Genomic DNA, 26,579 nt, shown 5'->3' with positions numbered 1-26,579 from the left:
AATTGGGTTATCTCAAGGATGGTCGTCCCAATATATATATATAAAATATTCTGTGACAGTAAACACTGGACAACGATAGTAAACAACGTCAGCACTCCTGTGCGGTACATCCACTACCCGATTTCAGGCTGCAGGTAAAGCAGACTACGGATATCCTTACTCTGTTTGTCAAATCTGACGGCACAGCACGGAATGCGAGAGAATGTTGCCAAGGCTCCACAAGGCTGTGCATGGGTTGAATGGCGCAATTGACAATTCACCGAGTATACACCTGCCCGTTGTGGACGTCCAAGACAAATAATATGAATCTTTCATTCATCCCGTAAAGCTTGAATTCACGCTACTCGTGAATTTTAACGCCCCGACGCACTGTAAGCATGTTAAGTTGCAAAACGTAAGACGGGCCAAGATGTCCATTCCTTCGGTATCTTGGCAGATTACGTCGGAGTGGATTTCGGACCCTGATTCTTAGCTAGAGCTGCAGAATGAGCCTCTCGGCAAGAAACCTGAGAGAGCCGCATGCCTGCATACCACGGCGGGACTGGATTCTTCGAATGCCTGCAGCATCTCGCGTGAGCTCTCAATTCCGAAGCTCAGAAGTAGCGAAGCGCAAATACTTGCTACCCTAGCTTTTGCGTGTTTGATCGTAAACCGATGTTAGTTTTATAGTGCGGGAGAATCGTTTTGCTGGCTTCATATATTATACCAAGGGCCCCTTCACCTTGAGACCAAGACACCTGGATTGTGACACAATCTTTTACCAAGCCGTAAAAATGACAACATCGAACGGCCTCAATGGCATCAACGGTACGAATGCCACATTACATTCCGACGGCAGCAACGGTGCCAATGGTGCCAACGGTACCAATGGCGTCTCACATGCCAACGGCATCAACGGAAATCGGGGAGCCTCCGAGAGCCTCCAACGCAACGGTACTCAAGTTATCAATGGTGGCTCACACGCAAGTGGCATCAACGAGAAACCTGTTCCTGTAGCAATCTGCGGTATGGGCCTTCGCCTCCCAGGAGGATCATCGACCCCTCAAGAATTCTGGGAATTCCTTGTGAATAAGGGTGATGCAAGAGGTCGAGTCCCCAAATCGCGCTATAACGTATCAGCTTATCACGAAACCTCAAAACGACCGACAACTGTTGCTACCGAGTATGGCTACTTCCTGGACGAAGACGTGAAGCTCGGTGCTTTGGATACAACTCGGTTCTCAATGAGCCGTGCCGATGTTGAATATGCGGACCCTCAGCAACGTCGTTTGCTGGAAGTTGTCATGGAGGCCTTTGAGGACGCCGGAGAGGCAGATTTCAGAGTGAATATTGCCGTTTTCTCTTTAGCCCTTCTTCTGAAAACGCTAACAGTGAGTTTAGGGCAAGAAAGTTGGATGTTACTTTGGAAACATGAACGAAGATTGGGGCGAGATGATGAACAGAGACCCTCTGTGGCACGGTGCAAACAAGATTGATGGCTATCAGGACTGGATGCTAGCCAATCGCATATCTTACGAATTTGGTCTAACTGGACCAAGGTTTGTTACACATGCCCCTTGTTTGGAATGCTACATGGACGGCTAACGTCAAGAAGCATGACTATCCGTACTGCTTGTTCATCGGCTCTTGTTGGTGTCAATGAGGCTTGTTCGGCTATTCAAAGAGGCATCTGCGAAGGCGCAATTGTAGCTGGTGGCAACTTGATCCTAGCCCCAGGGACAACACAACAAATGACTGAAAAAGGGATCCTGTCACCTGAAGGATCGTGTAAAACGTTTTCTGCAGATGCTGACGGATATGCACGAGGCGAAGCGTTCACAGCTATATTCCTGAAGCCTCTGGATGCTGCTATTCGTGATGGTAATCCGATCCGGGCAGTCATAAGAGCCGCTGTGTCAAACTCGGATGGCAAGACACAAGGTATTACTCAGCCGAATGGCGCGGCTCATGAGGCGATGATACGTCTGGCCTATAAACAGGCTGGTATCACAGTAAGTTTCCATAAATCATGCGTGAGATTAACTCGTCTGCTGCGTGCATGCTAGATCTGGATACAAGGCTTACGCTTAATGTTTTGTAGGATTTCTCAAAGACGGCATACTTTGAGTGTCATGGAACTGGCACTGCAGTTGGGGACCCTATTGAGACTGGAGCAGTAGCCAACGTATTTGGGGACGATGGCATCCATATCACCTCTGTGAAGCCCAATGTTGGTCACACCGAAGGTGCCTCAGGTCTGGTGTCTTTGATCAAAGCCGTCATGTCGTTAGAGCATCGCACTATCCCTCCAAACATCAAGTTCAATACTCCGAACCCCAAGATCCCCTTCAAAGACAGGAAACTCACTGTCCCGACTGAGCCAACGCCGTTCCCCAAAGATCGTTGTGAGAGAGTCAGCGTCAACAGCTTCGGTCTAGGTGGCTCAAACGCGCATGTCATCGTCGACTCAGCAAGAAGTTTCGACCTTCCCATGCCTGCGGTTCGAGAAAGGGACCGAGATACCGACCCCCAGTTACTCCTATTCTCAGCTGGCTCTGCTCCATCACTGAAGAACATGGTAAGTGATTACGAAAGTTGGATCATAAGGAATCCAGATATGTCCGATAGGTTGCATGATCTAGCCTACACGCTTGCGAACAGACGCGAGCACCTTCCCCACCGGTCGTTCAAGGTTGTGGGTACCACCGATATCCCACCCTCTCAGGGAAGGAAGATTCCGGGTCAGTCCATGAGTCTGGTCATGGTGTTCACTGGACAAGGTGCACAATGGCCCCGCATGGGCCGTGAGCTTCTCTTACGCGATGATCTCATCTTCCAGGAAACTATCCGAACGCTGGACAGGCACCTCGAGGCCATTCCTGAGCCACCACAGTGGACGATTGAGGCAGAGCTGCAAAAGTCAGCCAAAACATCGCGTGTTCAGAAGGCCGAGCTCTCACAGCCGCTGTGCACTGCCGTTCAGATTGGCTTGGTGGACCTCTTGGCAGCCATCGGTATTGAGCCTGCGGCGGTTGTGGGTCATAGCAGTGGTGAGCTGGCTGCTGCATACGCATCTGGCGCTCTTACCGCCAAAGAAGCCATCATCGGAGCTTACCAGCGCGGACAAGCTGCCAAGCTCCAGAACAGGAAGGGTGCTATGGCTGCCGTCGGACTGAGCTGGGATGAAGTTGAGCCGTTCTTGAACCGGCCCCATGTGGTCGTGGCCTGCGAGAACTCTCCGAAGAGTGTTACACTCTCAGGTGACGCTGAAGAGGTGCAGGCTGCTGTCAATCGTATCAAGGAAGCGCATCCCGATATCACGGCTAGAATGCTCAAGGTCGAAAAGGCATACCACTCGTACCATATGCAAGAGATTGGAAACGACTACCATGCGATGATTGAACCATATCTGGAGGGTAGGCAGGCGGCCAAGCCCTTCTTCTCCAGTGTAACAGGCATTGGCCGGCCAGAAGAGCGGAAACTCGACGGCAAATACTGGCAGCAGAACTTGCAATCGCCCGTGCTCTTCAGCCCCGCCGTAGCTGGTGTATTGAAGCACTTCAAAAATCCAGCATTCATCGAAATTGGGCCTCACGGAGCCCTAGCTGGCCCTGCGCGACAGATCTTCGCCAAGGCGTCTGCCTCTCCTCCATACCTGTCGGTGATGACACGTAATGAGGATTGCGTGCAGTCGTATCTGGCCGCCATTGGCAAGTTGTTCGAGCTCAACGTCCCTCTAGACTATATGGCCGTTGCCCCCGCCGGACAGGCGCTGGCAGATCTGCCGCGTTACCCTTGGAATTACGAGGGAGAATTCTGGGCTGAGTCTCGTATGTCCATCGAGTGGAGGCACCCGAAATTTCCGCGTCATCCACTGCTCGGACGTCGACAACTGGAGAGCACTAGTTTAGAGCCCAGTTGGAGGAACTTGACCAACATTGAGGACGCCCCCTGGCTTCGAGACCATCAGATTCAGGGCACCATTATTTTCCCTGCTGCAGGCTATTTTGCAATGGCTGGCGAAGCAATTCGACAACTCAGCGGAACCGAGAAGTCATATAGTCTCCGCCACGTTGTGCTCAGCCAGGCGCTGATATTGCAGGAGGGTGCCGACACCGAGGTCGTCACAAACCTGCGCCCTCATCGACTCACCGATTTAGAAGATAGCCAGTGGTGGGAGTTCTCCATCGCCTCCTATAGCGGTCATTCTTGGGTGAAGCATTGTGTGGGCCAGGTCTCAGCCTCGGCAACAACCAAGCCAGCCCAGGCTGAAGAGGCTGAGTCGCTTCCCCGAAAGTTGGATACCTTTAAGATCTTCAATACTCTGGCAAACTCAGGGATGGAGTATGGACCAGCCTTCCAGCGTTTGGATAAGATCAGTGCAGGAACCCTGGAGACCAGGGCAATGAGCAGTCTAACCCGCAACCTAAATGGAGACGAGAGTAAATACCACCTGCACCCTACGATTATTGATGCAGCTCTTCAAATGGGCCTTGTTGCTGCAAGATCCGGTAGGCTTGATGCTAGCAACTGTGCGGCAATGCCTACCCTGATTGAGGAGATGACCATTTTCAGCAGCAGCCCGGAGTCAGATATGACCGTCACAGCGTCCACAGAGGTTAAGCCTGGCAGCGGCGAAATCAGGGGCCAATTCCAGGTTATTGCTGATGGCAATATTGTATTGAACATGCCAGAGGCCGCCTTCACGCCCATTGAACAAGGTGACAAAGAAATTGTGCACAAACTCCCCATCAGTGCGCGTGTCAGCTGGAAGCCTCACATCGACTTCATCGATGCAGCTTCTCTCATCGAATCTGAGTTCGATGGCAAGAAGTGGACGCCGCTTCTGAACGAGCTTGGCGAGCTATGCTTTATCTTCTTCCAGAGATGCATTGAAGATGTGAAACTTTCAGAGAATCCCTCAATCCAGCGGTTCGCAGCTTGGATTGGTCGGCAATTCAACGCACTCGACAAGAAACACCCTGGGCATGCCCTTGATATACCGCAAATTGTAGACAGAGCTCATGACATCGGAAAGATGATGGCTGAGTCACCACTGGCTGCCTGCGCGGACTGCATCCTCGAGATTGGCCAGTATATCGTCGAGCTACTCAGTGGCGAAAGGGACGTCATTGATGTTCTTTCACAGAACGATCTTCTTACCAAACTTTTTGCGGCGGCCAACACTGTCAATCGAACCGCCTTTCTCAAAAGCCTGGCGCACGCAAGGCCTAGCCTTCGCATACTGGAGCTCGGTGGCAGCACCGGACAATTGACTTCCGCTTTGATGGAAGATTTGATTCTGCCTGGCGGTGGGGCCCTCTATTTCAAATACACCTTTACGGATGCCTCGTCGGCTTCATTTGCCGACGCAAAGAAGCGCTTCCAAGACTTGGACAACATTGAATTCCGCGTGTTAGACGTTAGCAAGGACCCATCAGAACAGGGATTCAAAGCAGATGACAAGTACGACCTGATTGTCGCTACAAACTTCGTTCACGCAACTCCGAGCCTTTCAGGTTCCTTGGCCAACGTGCGTAAACTCCTAGCACCCGGCGGCCGACTCCTTTTGCAAGAGCTCAATACCGACTCCAAGTGGATCAACTGCATCCTGGGCTTCCTGGATGATTGGTGGGTTGGAGAGAACGATGGGCGTCCCGATGAGCCATACGTATCTCCTGAGCGTTGGGAGATCGAGCTGAGGCGCGCTGGCTTTGCTCCGCCGGACGTGGTCCTTGACTCTGCGGCACCACACCAGCTTAGCGCCGTCATGATCGCTAGGCCCGAAGAAGATGTCAATCCAACGGTCAGTAAGGCTGTGACTGTTCTGGCCCACAAACTTGACGATAGGAAAGTCGATGTGGTAAGCCAGAAGCTCGAAAACCGAGGATACACGGTCAACAAGTGTCGCTTCGGCGACGAGCTGCCGCGAGGATCTCTGGATATAATCAGTCTGCTTGATGAGGATAGCCCGTTCTTCGAGGAAATTGACGAGCACCGCTTTCAGACTTTGCAGGCACTGCTCGCCAATATTGGCGAGTCAGGTCTGTTCTGGGTCACCCGCCCATCGCAGATGCAATCCAAGGACCCGCGATACGCAACTGTCGTCGGCGCGATCCGTTCTATCCGCCACGAAGACAGCATCGACTTTGCTACTTGTGAGGTTGATGAGGTTATTACATCACTTGACCGTGTACTTGACGCATTCGTCCACTTCCAGAAGAGACATGAGGACGAGTTTTTCAGACCCAATTATGAGTACGCAATCGTCGACGGCACCATCAATGTCCCTCGCATTTATCCCTTCACCTTTGGTGACGAGCGAGCCTCTAGACGAGCTACAGAGGAGAGAGTATCTCTTGTAGTCGAGAAACCTGGCCGCCTGACCTCGCTGAGTTGGGAGTCGCGTCGACCTGGGCCTCTGGTTGGCGACCAGGTCGAGGTAGAGGTCTTCTATGCTGGGCTCAGCTCCAAAGTACGTGACAACGGTCTGCACCCTATCTGGAAGATTGTTGGAACTGACGTGATTTTGACACAGGATGTCGCAGAGGTCATGGGCACCAGCCCGTACCCAGCCGGAGGCCTTGGTGGAAGCGCTAGTGGCAGAGTGTCTGCCATCGGGCCTGATGTCCTAGACTTCACAGTGGGCGACCGTGTGATCAGTCTTGGAGCCGGCAGCTTTTCTTCACATCTACGAACTTGTGAGGCGCTAGTTGAGAAGATTCCAGACAATGTTTCATTCGAAGACGCAGCGACGTTGCCTGCTGCATATGGAACGGCCCTCGCAGCTTTGTACAATGCCGGAGACCTGCAAACCGGACAGGTAAGTAGCCCATATATCCTTAAACATATATCGGCTACAGTATAACTACTACAGTGGAGAAGATAGTCTAACCTTTCGCGCAGTCTGTTCTGATCCATAATGCCGCTGGGGATGTGGGCCTGGCTGCCATACAGCTTGCCAAGGCGCTGGAGGCTGATGTATACGCAACTGTCAGCACTGAGGCACAAGCTACATTTCTCGTCGAGAGTCATAAACTTCCTAGGTCCTCCATCTTCTGGTCCGCGGATAACATCTTCTTGAAAGCGATATTGGACGCGACCGGTGGAAAGGGTGTTGATCTGGCTCTGAACTCACTGTCTGGCGACCTCCTCCATGCTACTTGGAAGTCCGTCGCTGAATTCGGCAAGATGATTGAAATCGGCACATCAGATCTAGTGGGTGCTGGTAGATTGGAGCTAAACTCCTTCCTTGGCGGCAGAAGTTACACTGGCGTCAATCTAGAGGCTCTAGTAGTCAAGAAGCGGTCTGTCGTTAAAGGGTAAGCAGATTTTGAACTATCCTGTTGCTGTCGCTCTGATAACTGACATAAGATGATTTATAGACTTCTCCAGTCAACAGTGAAACTATTGAAAGAGGGTAATATTGTCCCGATCTCACCTCGAATCGTATATGATGCCTTTGACGTCGAGAGTGCCATCAGGCATGTGCAAGAAAGCAAAGACATGAATAAAGTCATTCTCCAGGTCAGGGATACTGATGGCACACTCAAGATCGGCACAAGTCTCGTCAAAGTTGCCGATGATATCTTCAAGGTCGATAGTGCAGCCTCGTACCTGCTCGCCGGAGGCCTGGGTGGTATTGGAACTGTTATCGCCAGACACCTCGTCGAGAACGGTGCTCGTCGCATTGTCTGCCTTTCGAGAAACCCTGGGTCACGCAAAGAGGATGCCAATACTATTGGAGAGCTACAAAGTATGGGATGTGAGGTGGTTCTTGTCAAGGGCGACATGGTGAATAGGGATGATGTCTTCCGCGCCGTCCAGCAAGCGCCAAACCTGAAGGGCATTCTTCATTCGCCCATGCTTCTTCAGGACGAGGCTTTCAGAAACATGAGGTTAGAGCAATGGATCAAGGCAACCGGACCCAAGGTGAAGGGAGCCTGGTATTTACACGAGGCTACCGTGGAGGCCGGTATCGAGCTCGACTTCTTTGTGTTTTTGTCTTCGATGTCGGGTATCACAGGGCAGCCTGGTCAGGCCAATTATGCCGGTGCCAATACTTTCTTAGACGCCTTCGCACTGTGGCGAAACAGCAATGGGCTGCCCGCATCATCCATAGACATTGGCGCCGTCGCTGACATGGGCTACGCTGCTCGTGACCAAAAGCTGCTGCAAAGACTCCTGAAGAATGGTTATTCAGGCGTCACAGAGTCGGAAATGATCGAAGCATTCCGGGCAGCATGTTCTTATCCCATTCCCAAGCTACATATCGATGCGAACAGCGTACCGTTCGCCCACAGGAACACCTTCGCTACGGGCTTTGGCTCAGACAAGTCCCTCAGCCATCCAGACAGCCGTCTGCACTGGAAGAAAGACGTACGAATGGCTATCTGGCACAACATCAGCGATGGCGATATTGGCAATGCAGGTGCTGGAGGTGATGGCTTTAAAGCGTTCTTGGCCAGGGCCAAGAGCGATCTTGAGATCCTCAGCAAGCCAGAGACAGTCGGCTATATCGCCTTGGAAATCGGGAAACAGCTGATGAACTTGCTTTTGCGGCCTGACGATGGTCTTGACATAACTCTTCCTGTGCAACAACTAGGTCTCGACTCGCTTGTTGGCATAGAGTTGCGAAATTGGTGGAGACAGACATTCGGGTTCGATATTAGCGTGCTCCAGCTCCTAGGCCTCGGTACCTTGGAGGAGCTCGGTAAACAGGCTGTGAATGGATTGGCAAAAGCAGCAAAATGAAGGGTTTGTCAAACTGGGTTCTGGACGAGAGTTATAATTACGTTGTCCTTGTTTTCACTTCTCCTTTCTTCATTTGATAGATCCTTTGTTTTTTTCCAAGGTCAAATGTCACGCAAATGATCTTCACAGTTCGTCGATGTTGTGCACGAGTGTAACTTTCTACGGGCGAGGCTGTTCCACTTGATGGCTTTGACTTGCAACTGGGGACTTGGGCTCAGCACTAGAGCTTGCATCCGCCCACGATGCCCTTGTTCTTGATTGGCAAAGTCTCTTTACAGAAAGAAGGCGCATTGAATAACTTTTTCACACCAGTTCGATGATATGACCATGACTAATCAACATGGTGGCTGATTAGGAGTAATGTTCTTTTCATTCTGGCGTGCAACTCTGAACACGTAGTTTGCAGCATTGTACTCTCGGCAGGTTGCAAGGACATATCTCCACTATAATTGTTACCTGAAGTGGTCGCATTCTCAGGTGAGGCAAAGCACACCTTTCCGAGCATGAGGCATGGCATGTCAACTCAATTGTCGCCTTAGTTTGTAATCGTGGTAATCTTGTGGGATCTCAAGTTCGCATGCTTCGGAGTACGCCGCCGGTAGACTCTCAATTGCACAGGTATTTTGATGAATAAGCTTACTAATTCTTGCATTCTCGAGACCAGACAAGCCGGTTCGGTGATAGCGAGTTTCTCCAGGTCAATTCATTGTATCGCCCCTGTCTTTGAATTTGGGACGATTTCTTAGTCCTCTCGTGCGCAGTGACATACTCTTGTGGTGCAATGCACGTTTCTCATGAAGTGATTGTGATGGAACAAGAATATTCGTTTGCTTTTCTCTTGACAGATTCCTCAGTGCGCCTATGTAGAGCCGACGAAGGGAATACTGTAACCTGTCTAGTTAGCACATAGTGACGGTGACAAGGTATCACATCAATCATCCACCAAGGCTACTGGATTCTCCCGGGTCGCGCGCTTCGAGCAGGGGTAAGCGAACATTGCGGAGACCTCCCAACTCCGTTCACTCGGGGCTCATCTAGACCAACGCTCGGACTGCCCAGCATGCAGGTGACAGGTAGTCATCGCCACCCCCTGGCCCATGCTGGAGACCTGTATCCTTGCACGACCCTTGACATATCAGACCATGCTTGACCCCTGATTCCATGTGATCCTCGTCTATCGACCGCGATGGGACCTGGCAGACCGTCTACCGTACTGTAAACTACAGTTGCAACCACACGCGATTCTCCAATAATCGGTGAGAGGTGACCTGTCATCGATACCTGGCAATGAATCCGCGTTTAATGTGTGGTAATAGCGGCTTATTGAGACCGGTGCTGTTGCCCTTATTTGGGGTCTACCTAGCCAGTGATTGGTACGCCAGATTCTCGTCACTCGTTCTCCATGTGATGTGGTAGACTATAATTTAGGTAGCCTACTGTACGCTAAAGAAACCGTCCACCTCCAATACAACGTTGATTGCATTTTTCGGCCATGATGCCAAGAACGACATCGACTAAAGCACCCCATCTCCGGGGCCTCGTCGTCCCTCGCAGCCTTCGTAACCTCGCCCCTCTCCGTTATGCCCTCTCATTTCCGCCCCTCATGGGTGCCTCGTGTGCCCACCCGGGCCGAGACTGATGATAACCGATGGTTTTCGAATATATTGATGACTGTTGCACCTCATGGTCCGGCTCGAGCTACGAGTTCACCACAGTCAACGGTCTTCACTCTTTTGGCCGCGCCTGTGCCTCTCGTTTCTATCCGCTCGCCTATCTCATTGTCCCCCTACCCTATCAAAGCATGAGACTTGTGGCGTTCGCCTTGGCAGCGGCTCCGCTAACCGCAATGGGTGCCAAACCGAGCACATGCTACTGTATGCCTGGCGACACCTGCTGGCCATCTTCCACAACTTGGTCGCAATTCAACTCTACTGTAGGCGGGCGCCTCATCGCGACCGTCCCCATAGGCTCACCCTGCCATGACCCTAACTATGACGCCGCCGCTTGTGCGGCTTTGCAGGAAGAATGGACGCTTCCAACGCCACAGTAGGTTCTGTCTTGTGTGTATTATGCGTGTAGATAATGTCGCACTAACACCTATTATCTAGTCTTGAATCCTCCTCTTCGTTGATGCAGACATACTTTGCCAACCAGAGTTGCGACCCCTTTACCGCTCAGGACAAGCCTTGCGTGCTTGGCAACTATGTCAGCTACGCAGTCGACGTCGCGTCCACTGCCGATGTGGCTGCTACGGTCAACTTCGCCAAGAAGAACAACATCCGTCTTGTGATTCGCAACACTGGTCATGAGTATGTCGATCTCCTGCCACGTCAAACCAACATTTGATGCTAACTCTCGATAGCTTCTTCGGCCGTTCCACTGGTGCTGGTTCCTTGGCTGTCTGGACACACAACCTCGACTCTGTCGAGGTGACTTCTTGGTCTGATTCTGCCTACTCTGGTGCGGCCATGAAATTCGGTGCTGGTGTACTTGGCTACAAGGCTACCCAAGCTGCCCATGAGGCAGGTCTCGTTGTCGTGGGGGGAGAGTGTCCTACTGTTGGTATTGCTGGTGGCTTCACCCAGGGCGGTGGCCATTCCGTCTTGTCGACCGAGTTTGGACTTGCTGCCGACCAGACCCTTGAATTTGAGGTGGTCACCGCCGCCGGCACAGTTGTAACCGCTTCCCGCAAGGTGAACTCTGATCTCTACTGGGCTCTGTCTGGTGGCGGCCCTGGCACCTTCGGCGTTGTCACGTCTTTAACGGTTCGGGCGTTTCCTGAGACGACCATTGGCGGAGCAACGCTCGCCCTATCTGCGGCGTACACCACTCAAGACCTTTTCAACGAGGCTGTCACAGCCTTCCACGCCATGCTGCCCAACATGACAGACCTTGGAGCTAGTGTTGCATATCTACTCACGAACCAAGTCCTGCAGCTCAACCCGGTGACCGTTTATAACTCCACTGGCGACTATGTCAAGAACACCGTTCTTGCGCCTTTCATTGCCAAGTTGGCCGAGCTTGGTGTGCCCTCATCCAGCAGCTTCACTTCGCTCTCTTACAACGACCATTACGAGAAATATATGGGACCCCTTCCTAACGGCCATCTCGCGGTCAATTCGTACCAGTTTGGTTCCCGCCTGATCCCCCGCAGCGTGGTTGAGACCAACAATGAGGGTTTCAATGCCGTGGTTCAGAACCTGACGGCGCATGGTGTCATCGCCGGTGTCACAGCTGCCAGCTATGCCAACGTGCAGCAGGCGTCAAACTCTGTGCACCCAGCTTGGCGGTCTTCTATCATGCAGTAAGTTTCGCGATCTCTTTGGTATAACACCGTTCGTCAAGTGGGCACATGTTGATGAAGAATTTCCTTCTACAGGTTGCAGATAATAACCCTCTGGGACAATTCTCCCGACGCGTGGAGCAAAAATCTGGCTGCGCAAAAGCAGATGACAAACGAGTTTGTGCCCCAGGTGATGGCGATCACCCCGGGGAGTGGAACGTATATCAATGAGGCCGACTTCAACCAGCCCAATTGGAAGGAAGACTTCTTCGGGCCAAACTACAACCGGTTATTGGCTATCAAGAACAAGTGGGATCCCACGGGAGTTTTCTATATTTTGAAAGGCATTGGTAGCGATGCTTGGACTGTGGCTGCTGATGGGAGGATGTGCCGAGCTTAAGCATAAGAACGGCTTAAGTCGTAAATGTTATCTCTCGGCGTTGTATATACATTAGTGGAGCATATACCTTCGAGAACGCGCATCCACCATTTGAATCATTCATACCCGGTCTTAATCATACAAGTCGTACCAACTGTTTTCGATCTTGGTTCACCGGTACCCGTATTTGAAAGGGGCAACATCAAATTTCATCTCATTTCCTCCCTTTTAGTCATACAATGGCAGTCTCAGCACTGCACTTGCCGAATTCACGCTGAACCTGAGAGCACTGCCATTTTTCGTGGATGGCGATGTCACGCCATGCGGAGCGGAACATGCAGCTAAACACACATCGTTTCACTACCCTATTTAATATGACAAACCTCGGCCTCATCAAGATATGCCGAGATTTGACCCTCAAATTGATTGGCCGACTCTTCAGGCCGGACTCGTGTTGGGGCACGCCAACCGCCGCTATCCCCGGACAATGATAGCCGAGCCACCCGGAGAGTTCGCGCCAATGTAAGCCCTAAGGTGGCTGCAGAACGCCTCACGCCAGGTGGGATGCTGCATAACTTAAGCGAACAGTGCATCCCACCATCTGCAAGTGCAGGAAAATATGCTGCCGTATTCAGGAGGCGAGTGCGTGAAGCGAGTCAAGCGAGCCGGCAGTTGGCCTTCGGCTGTTGTCGCGAGGATGCGAACGGCCTCTGGTAATATGAAGTCCTCTATTAACAGTTCTGGTATCATGCCTTTGGCGCGGCCCCAGCCCGCTCGATGGCGAATGCTATTTGACAAGCACGACATATATACATGCGCTATGTGAGACAAAGAAAACAAAAAAAAAAGGTAGAATCCGCCTTTGTACTTAGATATGTAACCGGATGGCGAACGAAAATAGCCCGGTAACCAACTCCGTAATCCCTTGGCGCACAAGCGCAGGGCCGACTATAGCCTTACACAGAGACCTCACTTGTGCTGATTGATTTGCCCCTCTTGAAGTCAAGGTCTTGCATGTGAACAAGACTCTGCTCGTCGTTATCGTCGTACTGGACCTTGTATGTCTTCTGCTGGTAGATGCCTCCTTTCTTAGGCTCTCCTCGGTGGAAGTCAGTGGGTGGCATCTGGCCCCCTGTTCCCGCTCGACTTCGTCGCCCCTTGGACTTGGTCGCAGTAATGCTGCCCGACTGGTAATATCGGTTGCTCGCGTTTGTCGTGCCACCAAGAGCAGGAAAGATGCGTACGAGGATGAGTCGCAGGGCGGGCATGCAGGTGCAGATAATGCCGACGTTGATCTCGACGACCGACCAGTTGTTGACGCCGAAGTAGTCCCACGTGGGATTTTGCGTGTCGGCAAAGATGACCAGGGACTGTAGCCGGAGAATACTGACGACCGTAACGCTGGAAAAGAGGCGTGTTAGCGAGCAGCGTCAACTAGACTGGACATGAGAATATCGAGACTTACAAGGCCCCGACGATGAACATGAGGGCAACACCGATCTTCTTCTTCCAATGCATGTGGAGCGTCCGGAGCTGTGAAAGCGGAATTCCAAGCATCCAGATATCTAGCGCAATGCTGACGGCGGCGTTTGACCAAGCGATGCCATTGATGCTAAGGCACTTCCCCTCGTGTTCACCATCCCATTTCGTCCAGTAGAAGCTGATGGGCTGGCACTGAAAGATGGAGATGAGGACAAAGAAGAGACCGAAGCATGCGTTGAATGCCACAGTTCCCCAAATGAGCCGCTTAATCATCCTGTCGGGGAAGATCCTGACATAGAAGAACAGCAGCGACATCTTCAGCAGTGTGACCTGTAAGAAGTAGAGGGCCATCATAACATAGAAGTACATTCCAAAATCGGTAATCTGGGCGGGGGTGAGGGTCCAGATATCTTTTCCCAGTCCGCTGGGTATGACCTTCTCGGTGTTGATAACTGTGCTTGGAATGCCGGAGAGTAGAGTGATGAGGATGAACCAGTCATCGAGACTCGGCGAGACCTTTGTTACAAATATCTTGAAGCCAAAGCGGGCAAGAATCGCGGCCGCAGAAACCACGCCGAAAGTTACCGTCAAGACGTAGGACACACGCTGCTCGCTCCGGACCGGGGCGTGGCATATCGTTTGCGTGACATTCTTGGCGACTTGAACTCAAGTTAGTCGCCGTCGAGCTGCGCGAAATGAGGACTGAGAAGGTGGCATCATACACAAAGCTTCCTTGAGCGTGCAGTTCTCAAGGACACAGAGGGTCAGGTTCTGCTGGAGCGGAGCGTTTGTGCAAACGCATGTCGTGTTCGTAATGGCACAAGACGACTCCGAAACTCGCGTGAACAGGCAGTCGCGCTGGGAGATCATATGTCAGATCCGAACAGTGACTGAGCGAAGGGATTGGATATAGCTTACAGCACACGATGGTAATGTGGCTATCAGCGCCACTGCGGACGATGTTGCTGAGTCTTGGGCTAGTCCACCGGGCAACACCGCTAGCAGCAGCCCTATAGTTATTCGAAAGAGGGTCTTCATGATGCCAGCTACTGAATTTGCAATGTTTCTAGCATAGCAGACTCACGATGATTGCGGTCGCAGACCCGGTTCGAACGTCAAAGGGGAGCGATCAGCAATCTATTCTGGAGAACCCTCCCTACTTGAACCACCCTTCTGGGACAGGACGAGGGTTTCGGGCCAATCCGACATTGACGTCGGCTAACCCTGCAATGCTTGCTCCTGCATTCTGTCAAGGGCGGCGATGCCACGGTGGGTGTCACTCGGCATGTCGTTCGGTGCCCTGAATTCTATAGCGCGCTGCCGTTAAACTCTGGTCCGCCACACCACTAAGGGGCTCTATAACGCTTTAGCCATTTCGAGCTGCGCGTACCACTTTGAACCCGCCAGAAGTCGGATATGCTAGGCCAAAGTAGGGCGCGAGCAAGCCATACCTGGCTAAATCACCTTGACACGTTTGAGCAGAAAGCATATCCAAGTTTACCAAGACAAGCTGTGCAGCGTGCCATGTGGCGGACAGGCCCAACTAGGAAGTCAAATGGAATGTACAGGGACTTGAACCAAAGGCCAGACCGTTTGTGCTCCACCTGCTAAAAGAGAAACTTGGCCATTTTTGGTTTCTAGGGTATACGCTCAGACCCCTCCCCTGGCCTGTCTATCAGGTCTGACAGCCTGTGAGGTCTCATAGGGCCGTGTAATGTCTCACACAGAGTGGGCTCCCTCCACTCGGTCAAGTGTCGTTTCGGGCGCAGGCGAGCCGTGACACCTGGGACCTGATCCGGTGAGACGCATGATCACTACTACACTGTTGGATTGCACTTCGTCTGATGGCTGCAGGACCCACTGCCCAGTAGGGAGTTCGGCTCGTGCACCCTGTTGCAGGCATCGTGCTGTGGCCAAAAGGGCCCAAGCCAGCCAAGGGGCCAAAGACTTGGAACTCCAGCGGACTGCCGGGAGAGATGTGTAGCATCTCCAACGTAGGTGAGCCCGCACACCAAGTTCCTTCCCCTGGGTTTTGCATGGTGTACGCGTTTCCTCGGTCTTCGTGTCTACAGCCACCGAGGAAACGCTGGAGGCTGGAGGCGGGCCCCGCTTACTATGGTCGTTCATAGACACTGGCTTGGCCGAGGTAGCCGATGGGCCGAGTCTTCCAAGTTAGCCACCTTTAGTTGCGCATTCTAAGCAAGGGCTAAGTGTACTGCGGTAGCGGAAAGGCATCCGTGCAATTTAACAATTAAGTTTAGCTGGGACGTTGGTGCCAGACGACATTGCATCTTGGTTTGGCCGAGTTTATTTCGTAGAACAGTCTCTGCATCGTGTCCATGTGATCGCAGCAGCCTGCCAGCCTGTGCAAGAGGGTCGAAACACAGCCTTATGGATAGAGTTTCGCGGGGATCCGAGGTCTATGCGTTGAGACCTAGTGGCTGATCAGGGTCCCTTGGCCCTGCCTGCCTTGGTCGCGCGATGCAGTCCTTCCCAAGAACATTCTAACTCTCTATTCCAAATATCGATTGAACTGTTATTGCAGATCCCCTCCAAGGTTCCCGGGAGATGTTGCGCCAGTCACGTGGAGGAAGGATGCGTTCCTGGATCGCGACAGGCCTGGCCGTACTGGCCTCCTTATCGCTGTAAGTGAGATAAGTTATGCGGGAGGAGAAATCACATCTCCGAGCAGAATCCGCGGGGTCGCTGGAGTCGACGCGGCTTACCACAATATCCCGGCTCTGATTGGTCGGCCGAGCTGTCTCTAGCGACAATTGCGCAATCGCAACTTTTTGTCGGCGGGGCAGAAAAGTTGCTGGCCGCAGCGAGGCCGGAGATGCTCTTGACTCGCAAAACCACGGTGCGATGGCGTCGCTGTTTTCCAACGATTATTGGCATTGGCATTGGCATTGGTAACGGCAAGGCCCAAGGTGGGAGACATCGATCGACTGTTCCACCGTCGTTTCTTGTTATATCCCCAGGCCTTCTTCCTCGCGCCCCGTTGCCGCCTGCGGATGCCCCCGTTCCGTCCGTACACGTACATCGAGGTGCTGCACGCAGGGCTTGCCATTCGCGCCCGGCCACGAGGCTGATTCACTGCCGCATCGAAGTCGACGATGGCCGACCCTATCTCTCTCCTCACGGCGACTGATGCCAGGTTCCACATCCACCTCATCATCGGGTCGAATCCTCTTGCCGCCGCCCGCTGCAGCCAATCCCTAAACGTCGGCGCATTACCGGTACTACTTGCGCCCGAAACCGCCGAGCTCCATTACGCATTGCAGAAACGCGTCGATGACGGGGATGTAAAGTGGATTAAGAAGGCATTCGAGGACGACGACGTCCTCTCCCTGGGACGGGAAGAGGTCGACGGGGTGGTGGATGCAGTCTTTGTCACTTCGGGGCCGCGGGAGCCCCTGAGCGCACATGTCGCGACCCTGTGCAAGCGGCACCGGATACCTGTCAACGTTGTCGATTCTCCACAGCTCTCGAGCTTCAGCCTGCTCTCGTCGCATACGGACGGCCCGCTGCAGATCGGTGTTACGACCAATGGCCGTGGGTGCAAGCTGGCTTCGAGGATACGTCGCGAGATAGCAGCCTCCCTTCCCCCAAACCTGGGTACAGCATGCGTACGACTGGGCGACGTTCGGCGTGGAATACAAGAAGAGGACCAGCTGTTGCACCACGCGCTTGCAGATGGTGAGGATTTGGATGATTCGCTGGATCAATCCGCTACGTTCAATAAACTGGTCATTGAGGCGGACTTGGACGCGGTGAAGCATAGGCGCATGCGGTGGTTGAGCCAGATCTGCGAATACTGGCCTCTGAAGCGCCTCGCTGCCATCAGCGACGAGGATGTCGCCGCCATATTGAAATTATATGCTGGCACCGATGCCGCCAACCCCATCGGGAAGCCCACGTCCCCTCAGGGTTCAGTGTTGAAAGGCCGGGTCATCCTTGCGGGCTCGGGGCCCGGACACCCAGACCTGCTCACACAAGCAACGCACAAGGCCATTCAGAATGCCGACCTCATCCTTGCAGACAAGCTTGTACCTTCAGGCGTGCTTGACCTGATTCCGCGGCGAACTCCAGTTCAGATCGCAAGAAAGTTTCCGGGCAATGCCGACGCTGCACAAGAGGAGCTGTTGGAGTTGGCTTTAGCTGGCGTGCGGGAGGGCAAGACTGTTTTGCGCCTTAAGCAAGGAGATCCGTTCATTTATGGCCGCGGTGGTGAGGAGGTGGCCTATTTTAGACAACATGGTCTTGGCGATCGCGTCGTTGTGTTGCCCGGCATCACGAGCTCCTTGTCAGCACCCTTGTTTGCTGGCATTCCACCAACGCAGCGAGACGTGGCTGATCAGGTCCTCATCTGTACCGGCACGGGTAAAAAGGGGAAACCCCCTAACCCACCAGAGTACGTTGCTAGTAGGACGGTGGTGTTCCTGATGGGGCTTCACCGTATCTCTGGTCTGGTGCAGGAACTTACGGAGTACACCGAGAACGAAACAATGGTTCTAGAAGAGGAGCGCAAGCAAGGCGTGCTTGACATGAATGCGCAGCAGAGCGTCCCACGAAGGGCGCTCTGGCCCCCGCGCACTCCTTGCGCCGTCATCGAGCGCGCAAGCTGCCCTGACCAGAGGGTGATTAGGACGACACTCGATAGAGTCGTTGAGGCGATTGAGCAGGAGGGGAGTCGGCCGCCTGGCCTATTGGTCGTTGGCAGCGCTTGCGAAGCGTTATGGAAGAGCGAGAAGGGCCGTAGCTGGGTAGTTGAGGACGGGTTCAAATCCCTAGACTTGACCGAAAGCCTTGACTTGACATCGTTAAATCCTATTGAGGCATGATGTCAGGGCCCGTATTTATTTACCATTAAGTCATCAGCATTGCGTGGTGTTAGTTAGCGCTCTTGTGGGGTCTGTGTCCGCATTTCCATAGCGATTAGACCATCATCAACACTTCATTTCTCAAGAACATACTGAACATTGAGCCATTTTTGGGGGTACGAAGCATCCAGCACGACAGTATAATACATCTAACGATTTAGAGAGCGGGTGTGAACGTTCTCTAATCGATGAATTGATCTGCTCCTCATCTCAACGCGGGCATTTTGCAGGTTTAAGGAACATAGTTTGGATTATAATTATGATCAGTGGCTTTGATGGTCGACCTCAATCATAGTGCCTCTTGAGCTTTCTAGCCATGTTCCTCCGGCCCTGCTTCTTACTCTAGAAATAAGTTAGTCGTGATGATTCGATCCACGCTGTATTCACAAACCGTGCTTTGTTTTAACTTACCAGCATGACTATGCTTGTCGTTTCCGTGCTGGCCATCCTTGCCTGTGTCGGTAGTCTTGTGATCGGCGCTACCGTCGCCTTTCTTCTCCTCCCCTTGCTTGTTTTTATCCTCTCCATCTTTTTTCTTGGACTGACTCGCAACATCAGTTATCCGTTCCGTGAGTAAATGGTGGGCGTTTGAGCCCAGCATGGAACCTACATCGTCGTGCTTTTCTTCCGCTCTGGCGCCGGCCTTCTTCTTGTCTTCCTTTTTGTGGCCGCCCCCGTCGTGCTTCTTGCCATCTGTCGATTATATTAGATGGATGCAAGTTGTTCAAAGATCGCAGAGCAAGCGTTTACCAGTCTTCTTCCCCTTTTGGCGCCCCTCCTCAGCAAGCTTCTCAGCACTTCGCTTGACATCGAAATCGGCGATCCGGGCCAATGCTCGAGCAGCAGACGCCGAGTGATCCGCCAGGCTGTTGTACTCGCCGTACTATGACCGTCAGTAATCGAACCTTCATTCGGCGCCATGTCCTTCTGGAGACACTCACTTGGGGGGTTACTTGGCTCGGTGTTGTATCAAGACCATCCCGAACGATAGGTCCCGCCAACACAAGGGGAGCGGCAATGAGTGCGGTGATCAGACTCTTGGAAACCATTTTAAAGGCACTTTGCGGTGTTCAAACGTGTATATGTTGTACTGTAGCAGCTGTGAGCAGTTCTGTCTTGGCTTGAATGGATTGAATGCCAAGAACGCCTTGTCTTATACTTGGGACGAGGTCACGATGACGGCTTTCGGCTTCTTGAGTTTACCAATTTCCAGGATATCTTCTCACGACGGAATAAAAAGATTGTCGTGAATTGATAGGAAGGTCTTTGCAATGTCCAGCATGTGTTGCCGGATTGCCGGACGGCCCGAGATTCTATAGCTCAATCCCTGGGCTAACGAGAGGAATATGCCTGACAAGTTGGCAAGTCTGTTATGCGCAGTCGCAATTTCAAAGCTAGTTTAATTCACAGACGGCCAGTGCGTCAAGTAATTTGACAAAGGTTTGATTTCCTAAGTGCATGATCTATCAAAGCACACGTGGCTGTGATTGAAAGTTTCTCGGACATCCCCATTCATCGGCCACCACGGCAGGCTGACGTTGCAAGCCACATAATGTATTGCATTCCTCACAATCTTTCTCATACACTAAACAAGTCACTGCAACTAGTTTTTGATAGAAATGTTATTCCGCCTTCGAGATACGCAAGACTCAAGATATTCTTAATTGAGTTGATCCGCGAAAGTACATGACGTGTTGATCCCAGGTTCCCTGTGACTCGGTAGGCGGGTACGCAGTTTGTAAATATCTGACAATAGCGCAGTGATTGCACTCAACAAATGAAATACTACTTGCCTTAGTACGGAGATGAGTATGACAATATTCTTCTTCGTGCAGCCAATCCCGTTTGCACTACGCTCATCTTGGCGGCGGTCTGTGACTAAATTCGCGGAGCGACTTCGATGCTGACACGATACGCTCTGAACAAAAAGGAGGTGCGAATGTATTTCTGGTCCAAGTCTCGAAACCCAGCCAAGCCATAACTGCCTTCGTCCACCCTGAGCTCTGTGGATACTAACAATACGGTTAGTTCCAACGGCTGACAGCTGCTCTAGCTTTAGCCAGCTAGCATGCATTGAGAGTTTGGTCCTGGAAACACTACAAGTTGAGTTATGATTACGGAAATCCGAGTAAATAATGATACAGGCCATGCAAAGTGTATCGATGCCTACAACATGGCGGGTACTTCAAGCTGAGCAACGAATGACGGCGTGGCGATGGGAAGCGTCTACATGCAGCGAGAGAAATCGTAGCTTTTCGTAATGAATCAACATGCTCGTTGTTCTTCTAAGTGATCATGTCTCTGAAGGTAAATTCGGTGTAACTGAAATCGCATCCCCGGAAAATGGAAAAACAATTGGCTTCCTGGGCCTGAATTATTAACTGCACGCTGGAGCCGGCTGTAGCTTTAGCAAGTGGCGCCATAGGGTCAATTCCACGCCGGACATAGAAAACTCCGGCGCTGAGGAGCTAGTTGAAACGATAACGAGACCGCCAGTTACCATTTAGTTACTACGTACTTACTAATCGTAGCGTTGCCACCACTCCGTGAAATGTCTGGCTGCGAATAATTTTTCCAGATGCAATTGCGTTACCACAAGCGGTGTCAAGGCCTATTACTTTCAATAGCTCTAAGGCCTCCCCAGCACTCCTGAGCATTCCAAGTAGTCATGGGCGATGTGAGACTAGGTAAGCCAGCTGGCCCCGAGCGTCTGCTGATGGCGGCTGATACTTGCTAGCACAAATGTCCTCGATTGCATGCGAATTGTGCAGGACGAAGAAACAAAAAGTTAGTATCTTGTCCATAGTAATTGACCATCTAAGACTTACATTCCATACGATAGTGCGATCGGAAAACGTACCTAATACTACCTTTAGCTCGTCGTGGTAAGTCTTGCTGATTCTGTCTAGGCCAGTATGTTCGCAATGTAGCACAACTCCGGAAAGGTGCCACTACCCCGAACAAAACAGGAGGTTTGATACCCCGGCGCTCCACAGCCTTTCTTTCTGACTTACATTGTCTTAGAGGTCTTCCAGCAGGGTATGTCAACTCCCTAGAGAAACGTCTCGCGGAAACAGAGCGCGCCCTATTCTTCGCGCTGGCAGAGATACACAGAGATACCGCCGAGGAGGGTGATTACTCAGATGCCGGGCTCCGAGTGATGAAGCCTTCATCACAAAACAAGAACGAATTAGTTGGCACATGGGCACAGTTTCCTTTAGATGATCGTAAGAATTCACTTGCCTGGTTCCAGAGTCGCCAGCACGGATTGCAACCGACATCGAATAGAGAAGATCACCCAAACGAAGCTGCTGGCTCTGCGAATTACGCGCCTCCAGAAGCGCACTCATGGCCGGCGAGCTCGTTGCCTCTGCCGGCAGGATATCCTAACTCGCTTTCAAGTCGTCACGTCGACCTGCAGATAACAAATTCGGCTGTATCGTGGCAGGCATCAGGTTTTGAGGAGCAGATGGCTATGGCGAGTCCGCCTGCAAACCGTCAACCGTCTGGTACAAATGGAGGCTCCCCGGCTACTGAGGCCAGACCGCGGTCAGTGCAGCAACACCAAGACGACCCAATACAAGGAATAGCTAGTATTTATGCACAAGAAAACAAACGCACGTACTTTTGATATATATTTTGAATCCTAATTCCAAATTTGGATATATGTTTGTCTCTCTTAATGGGACATTTATCTCTCGTGACCGTTCGAAGCACACCAGACTGCTGGCGAAGGTACCGCCGATCTGTGCACCCCTTAAATGACGCTAAGAATCGACTTTTCGCGGGGCAGCCGACACCAGCCCAACCTTTCAGTGGTATTACGACTCAATGAGCGCTCCTGCTCCCCGTTCTTGAGCATTCTCGTGATAGACCCAGGCACTTCCTATTATGGCAATGACAAAAGAGATCCAGAGGCGTCTGCATTGAGCGGATAGGGAGATATCAGACGCCTTTCTTCGCCTGCTCTCCGCGTAGCGCTGTGAGCCTCGAAGCAGCAGCCATGAGCGACGCCAGCAGCCCCGGGCTGGACGGATGGTCTAGCCAGACCGAATCAAGGTCGCCAGTCCAATGCCAACGCCCATCAAAAAGGAGGCGAACTGCGTCTCACGCCAACTCAACACAGGAGATCGGGCTTATGAGGAACGGTGGAAAATCTGGCCTACCTCGATTCATTGGCAGCGGCAGCGGCATTCACTTCATTCGGTCTGTCTACGATGTCCTTTCTCGCAGCGCGGCCGGGAATAGCAAAATTGTCAGAAACCGAGTGAGAGGCGACCTAGTTCCTGGTGAAGATGATCAACTCATGGATTCCGCTTCGGATACGGTCTCAACTCCTGGCACCAACTCGCGCGTCCCTTTTTGGCGTCATGCGGAGGTTGTCGACGACACCGCTCCTGGAGCACCACTTATCAGCTTTGATAATCTTACTAGGTGGACCAAAAGTTATTTTGAGAATTGGCACCCTGCATTCCCGTTCCTCCACGGTCCCGAGGTATTGGAATTGTTCGAAAAGGCTGCTGTAACTGGCATGTTGAACATTGGGCAGGCAGATGCAACTATCATCCGAGCTCTCGTCTCTATATCTTTGGCGGACTCTCGTCAGACAGGTGTTCATCAAGCAGCAATGCCTACCAGCTTGGTATTTCTCAACCAGGAGCATATAGCGTCAAGTCTGGTATTTGCCCTTGGGTGCCCTGCCACGCTGAAGAACATCCAGGCGGCCGTATGTGTTCAACTGTTCCTGGTATCAATGTTGCGGTTCAATATGGCATCCAGACTTGGCGGAGTAGTTGTTCGCATGTCATTCCATCTGGGTCTTTACCGTTGCCCAGCCCGATATTCAAACTTCAGCTCTCACGAAGCTGCCATGCGAAAGAGAGTATGGTGGTCGATATATTGCCTTGAGAGAATGGTTTGCCAGGCACTAGGGCATCCACTTGATATTGTAGATGACGATGGAGATGTATGTTTGCCTTCGCATGAGATCCATGGGAATGTCGGAACCCGCATTCTTCCAGGAGAAACAACAGATGGTAAGGAATCTCCGGCCATCACGGCTTATCATTTATTAACTAATTCGCCAAAGTTGACCCACTGCTCTTCCTCATCTTGAATGCCAAACATGCACGACTACGCGGCCTGATCTTGGAACTGCGCCACAAGTCCATTGCGATTCGCCATGACACAGTGGAACGGGCCATGTTGGTTCAATCCGAGCTCTCGAAGTGGGTGAATGACGTTCATGAGCAGACAGAAGATCGCGTAGACTTCGAGGATCCCGGATCCCAGCATTCTGTTTCTCCAGTTCCTCCATCGCAGCGAACTTTGCTGTCTTTGATGCAACATGAATCGGTTATCACACTAAACCGACCTCTCCTTGCCTCGGAAGTCAACTCTCCAGCATCTCAGGCTGCACTGCAAGCATGCATTAGCGCTTCAAGGTCTATATTGGATACTATCATTCAAAATGATCCCCGTCACAACGGATCCTCGTTTCATAATATCATGGTTTGGCCACTTCTGACATGGTCAGTTTGGATGAGTTGCTTCATTCTGACTTATGCCGCTCTTCAAGGAGAGACGACTATCCCCTCAGCGCAGAAGTGCGTAATCTCTCCGAAGCAAATTTTATCAAAGAGGATCTGACTTGATATATACAGATACGCAAAGAAAGCATTATACATACTCAGACAGCTTGCTTCAAGGGGAACATCTTGGCCAGATTCCTGTGCATCTGGCGTGGAATATCTAGTATCCGCGCTTCAGAGTCATCAAGAAAACTCTGGTGATCACAGCTCAGAGAGAGCGGCGTCATCAACAAGCTCAAATGAACGACACGTGCCTTCAGGAACGGGCGAATTAAATGATTGGCAAAAGGGTCAATACGGTAGCGACTCCCAACCTGGAGGTCGCTCTGGTCATCTTCGACCTTGCGCCCTTGAATCAACCCCGAGGCGCCAATCACCCAATCCAGCTGGGTGAGTTCGGACAAATTACACTTGCCTATCTGGTCACTATCAACTAAATAATGAAAACAGATTTCCTTCCATGGTCCTCAATGATCAGAATCGAGGATACCCTTCATTGGATTCGGCTCAATGGACTCCGGGTCAGAACCAGGGATACATTCCCGGAGAGACTGCGTCAATGGATGTTTATGGTCAAGAGTGGTTCGACCCTTTAGGAGCTCTAGACTTCTCAAACTTCGCTCAATTTGGGAGCACCGAATCCTCTTTTGGGTTCAGCTACTAAATGATTTACCACCCGGTTCACTTGATTACACTTACTAATAGAAGCAAGCTCTGGCATAGAGCGATTGTCTACGCCCAAAAAGATATCAGTAAATAAGAACTTCAAATCCATTTTCAAAATTGTTTATTGCTAATGTGGTTTAGAACTGGTTTTAATATGGAGCCGTTCATGCCTACTTGCTCGTATTGCCATAAGACTCCTTAATCTCTTCGATGACAGCATTAGTCACATCCTCCGTCTTAGCTACACCACCCAAATCCGCGGTAACGATACCCTTTTCACATACGCGTTCAACAGCATCCAGGAGTTTTTTGCTTGCATCCTCTTCACCAAGCCATGCAAGCATTTCTGAGCTCGTCCAGAAGGTTGCTACTGGGTTCGCCACACCTTTCCCAGTAATGTCAAATGCGGATCCGTGGATCGGTTCGAACATGCTGGGGTTCTGTCTACTTGGATCCAAATTGGAGGTGGGAGCAATGCCAATAGATCCGGCCAGCGCCGCTGCGAGATCACTGAGGATATCGGCCTGGAGATTCGTAGCCACAATTGTGTCGAGCGATTCGGGTTTTAGCACCATGCGGCAGGTCATGGCGTCGACGAGCATCTTATCAGTGGTGACGTCTGGAAACTCTTCGGCCACCTCAGCAGCAACTTCGTCCCACAGCACCATGCCGTTCCGCTGGGCATTACTCTTGGTGACAACGGTCAAAAGCTTGCGTGGGCGGCTTTGGGCAGTCTGGAATGCAAAGCGCATGATCCGCTCAACAGCGTGGCGTGTGAACATCGCCACCTCAGTTGCCGTCTCCCATGCCTGGCCACGGTGGGACCGGCCGCCCTGACCTGCGTACTCGCCTTCGCTGTTCTCTCGAACAATTACCCAGTCAAGGTCTCCCGTCTTGCAATTGCGTAGTGGCGATTGTGTCCCACGGAACACCTTGGTGGGCCGAACATTTGCGTACTGCTGAAAAGGTTGGCAGATTGCTAGTCTCAAACCCCACAGCGAGATATGATCGGGGACGTCTTTGTTTGATTAGTACAGACTTCTCGGGTTTTGAGTCGTTGGGGCCTCACCAGGAGCGCCAACGGCGCCGAATAGGATGGCATCATGCTTCCTCAGGCTTTCAAGCCCGCCATCGGGAATGTACTTCCCGGTCTTCTTATATGTTTCTGAACTCCAGTCATAATGTTTGAACTCAATGTCAAAGGTCCCTAGAGTTTCCGAGAGAGCTTTCAGGACTGCAATTGCGGCCTTCACAACCTCTGGGCCAATCCCATCCGCTGGAATTGAAGCAATGCTATAAGATTTGGCAATAGAGATAGCTGAGGGGGACATGGTGATTTGGCAGTAGCTACTCAAATAGGAGATGGAGTGATTGCAAGGGTATCTCTTTGTCAACACGTACAACCTTCATCAATGGAAATCATTGAGCACCACTTATTTATCGTTCTCGATTGTTCGACGACCAACTTCTCACGGTCATCGAGGGGTTTCTTCGGAAAATCGGGGCGAGTCGGACTTGACAAAGTCCGCCCCATAAGAGTAATCCCCACCACTTCGTCGAGC

General features: G+C 51.8%; 6 protein-coding genes across 6 annotated transcripts; 3 read left to right on the top strand and 3 right to left on the bottom strand.

The window, feature by feature from the left end:
* Window positions 1-773: 773 nt before the first annotated feature.
* On the top strand, window positions 774-8,733 carry JN550_011318 (uncharacterized protein; the record flags this gene model as incomplete). Its single annotated transcript, XM_049309670.1, has 6 exons — window positions 774-1,322; window positions 1,381-1,538; window positions 1,595-1,991; window positions 2,081-6,802; window positions 6,886-7,301; window positions 7,365-8,733. The coding sequence occupies 6 exons, from the start codon at window positions 774-776 to the stop codon at window positions 8,731-8,733; spliced, it is 7,611 nt and encodes a 2,536-aa protein (XP_049166672.1).
* A 1,648-nt stretch (window positions 8,734-10,381) lies between these two features.
* Window positions 10,382-12,416, top strand: JN550_011317 (uncharacterized protein; the record flags this gene model as incomplete). Its single annotated transcript, XM_049309669.1, has 4 exons — window positions 10,382-10,779; window positions 10,842-11,042; window positions 11,096-12,037; window positions 12,113-12,416. 4 exons carry the CDS (start codon window positions 10,382-10,384, stop codon window positions 12,414-12,416), a joined length of 1,845 nt encoding a protein of 614 aa, XP_049166671.1.
* Window positions 12,417-13,351: 935 nt separating this feature from the next.
* On the bottom strand, window positions 13,352-14,915 carry JN550_011316 (uncharacterized protein; the record flags this gene model as incomplete). Its single annotated transcript, XM_049309668.1, has 4 exons — window positions 13,352-13,796; window positions 13,861-14,536; window positions 14,600-14,735; window positions 14,796-14,915. The coding sequence occupies 4 exons, from the start codon at window positions 14,913-14,915 to the stop codon at window positions 13,352-13,354; spliced, it is 1,377 nt and encodes a 458-aa protein (XP_049166670.1).
* Window positions 14,916-16,993: 2,078 nt separating this feature from the next.
* On the top strand, window positions 16,994-18,721 carry JN550_011315 (uncharacterized protein; the record flags this gene model as incomplete). Its single annotated transcript, XM_049309667.1, has 1 exon — window positions 16,994-18,721. The coding sequence occupies one exon, from the start codon at window positions 16,994-16,996 to the stop codon at window positions 18,719-18,721; it is 1,728 nt and encodes a 575-aa protein (XP_049166669.1).
* A 376-nt stretch (window positions 18,722-19,097) lies between these two features.
* On the bottom strand, window positions 19,098-19,809 carry JN550_011314 (uncharacterized protein; the record flags this gene model as incomplete). Its single annotated transcript, XM_049309666.1, has 5 exons — window positions 19,098-19,102; window positions 19,172-19,301; window positions 19,371-19,453; window positions 19,511-19,643; window positions 19,702-19,809. The coding sequence occupies 5 exons, from the start codon at window positions 19,807-19,809 to the stop codon at window positions 19,098-19,100; spliced, it is 459 nt and encodes a 152-aa protein (XP_049166668.1).
* Window positions 19,810-25,187: 5,378 nt separating this feature from the next.
* On the bottom strand, window positions 25,188-26,348 carry JN550_011313 (uncharacterized protein; the record flags this gene model as incomplete). The annotated part of the gene is made up of 2 exons (XM_049309665.1): window positions 25,188-26,035; window positions 26,087-26,348. The coding sequence occupies 2 exons, from the start codon at window positions 26,346-26,348 to the stop codon at window positions 25,188-25,190; spliced, it is 1,110 nt and encodes a 369-aa protein (XP_049166667.1).
* Between the last annotated feature and the right edge of the window lie 231 nt (window positions 26,349-26,579).

The sequence above is a fragment of the Neoarthrinium moseri genome, assembly GCF_022829205.1.
Source record: "Neoarthrinium moseri strain CBS 164.80 chromosome Unknown scaffold66_Wmoseri_CBS_16480, whole genome shotgun sequence".
Classification (NCBI taxonomy): domain Eukaryota; kingdom Fungi; phylum Ascomycota; class Sordariomycetes; order Amphisphaeriales; family Apiosporaceae; genus Neoarthrinium; species Neoarthrinium moseri.
Note: the sequence above shows the minus strand (reverse complement) of the source record. Positions and strands in the feature narration are given on the sequence as shown.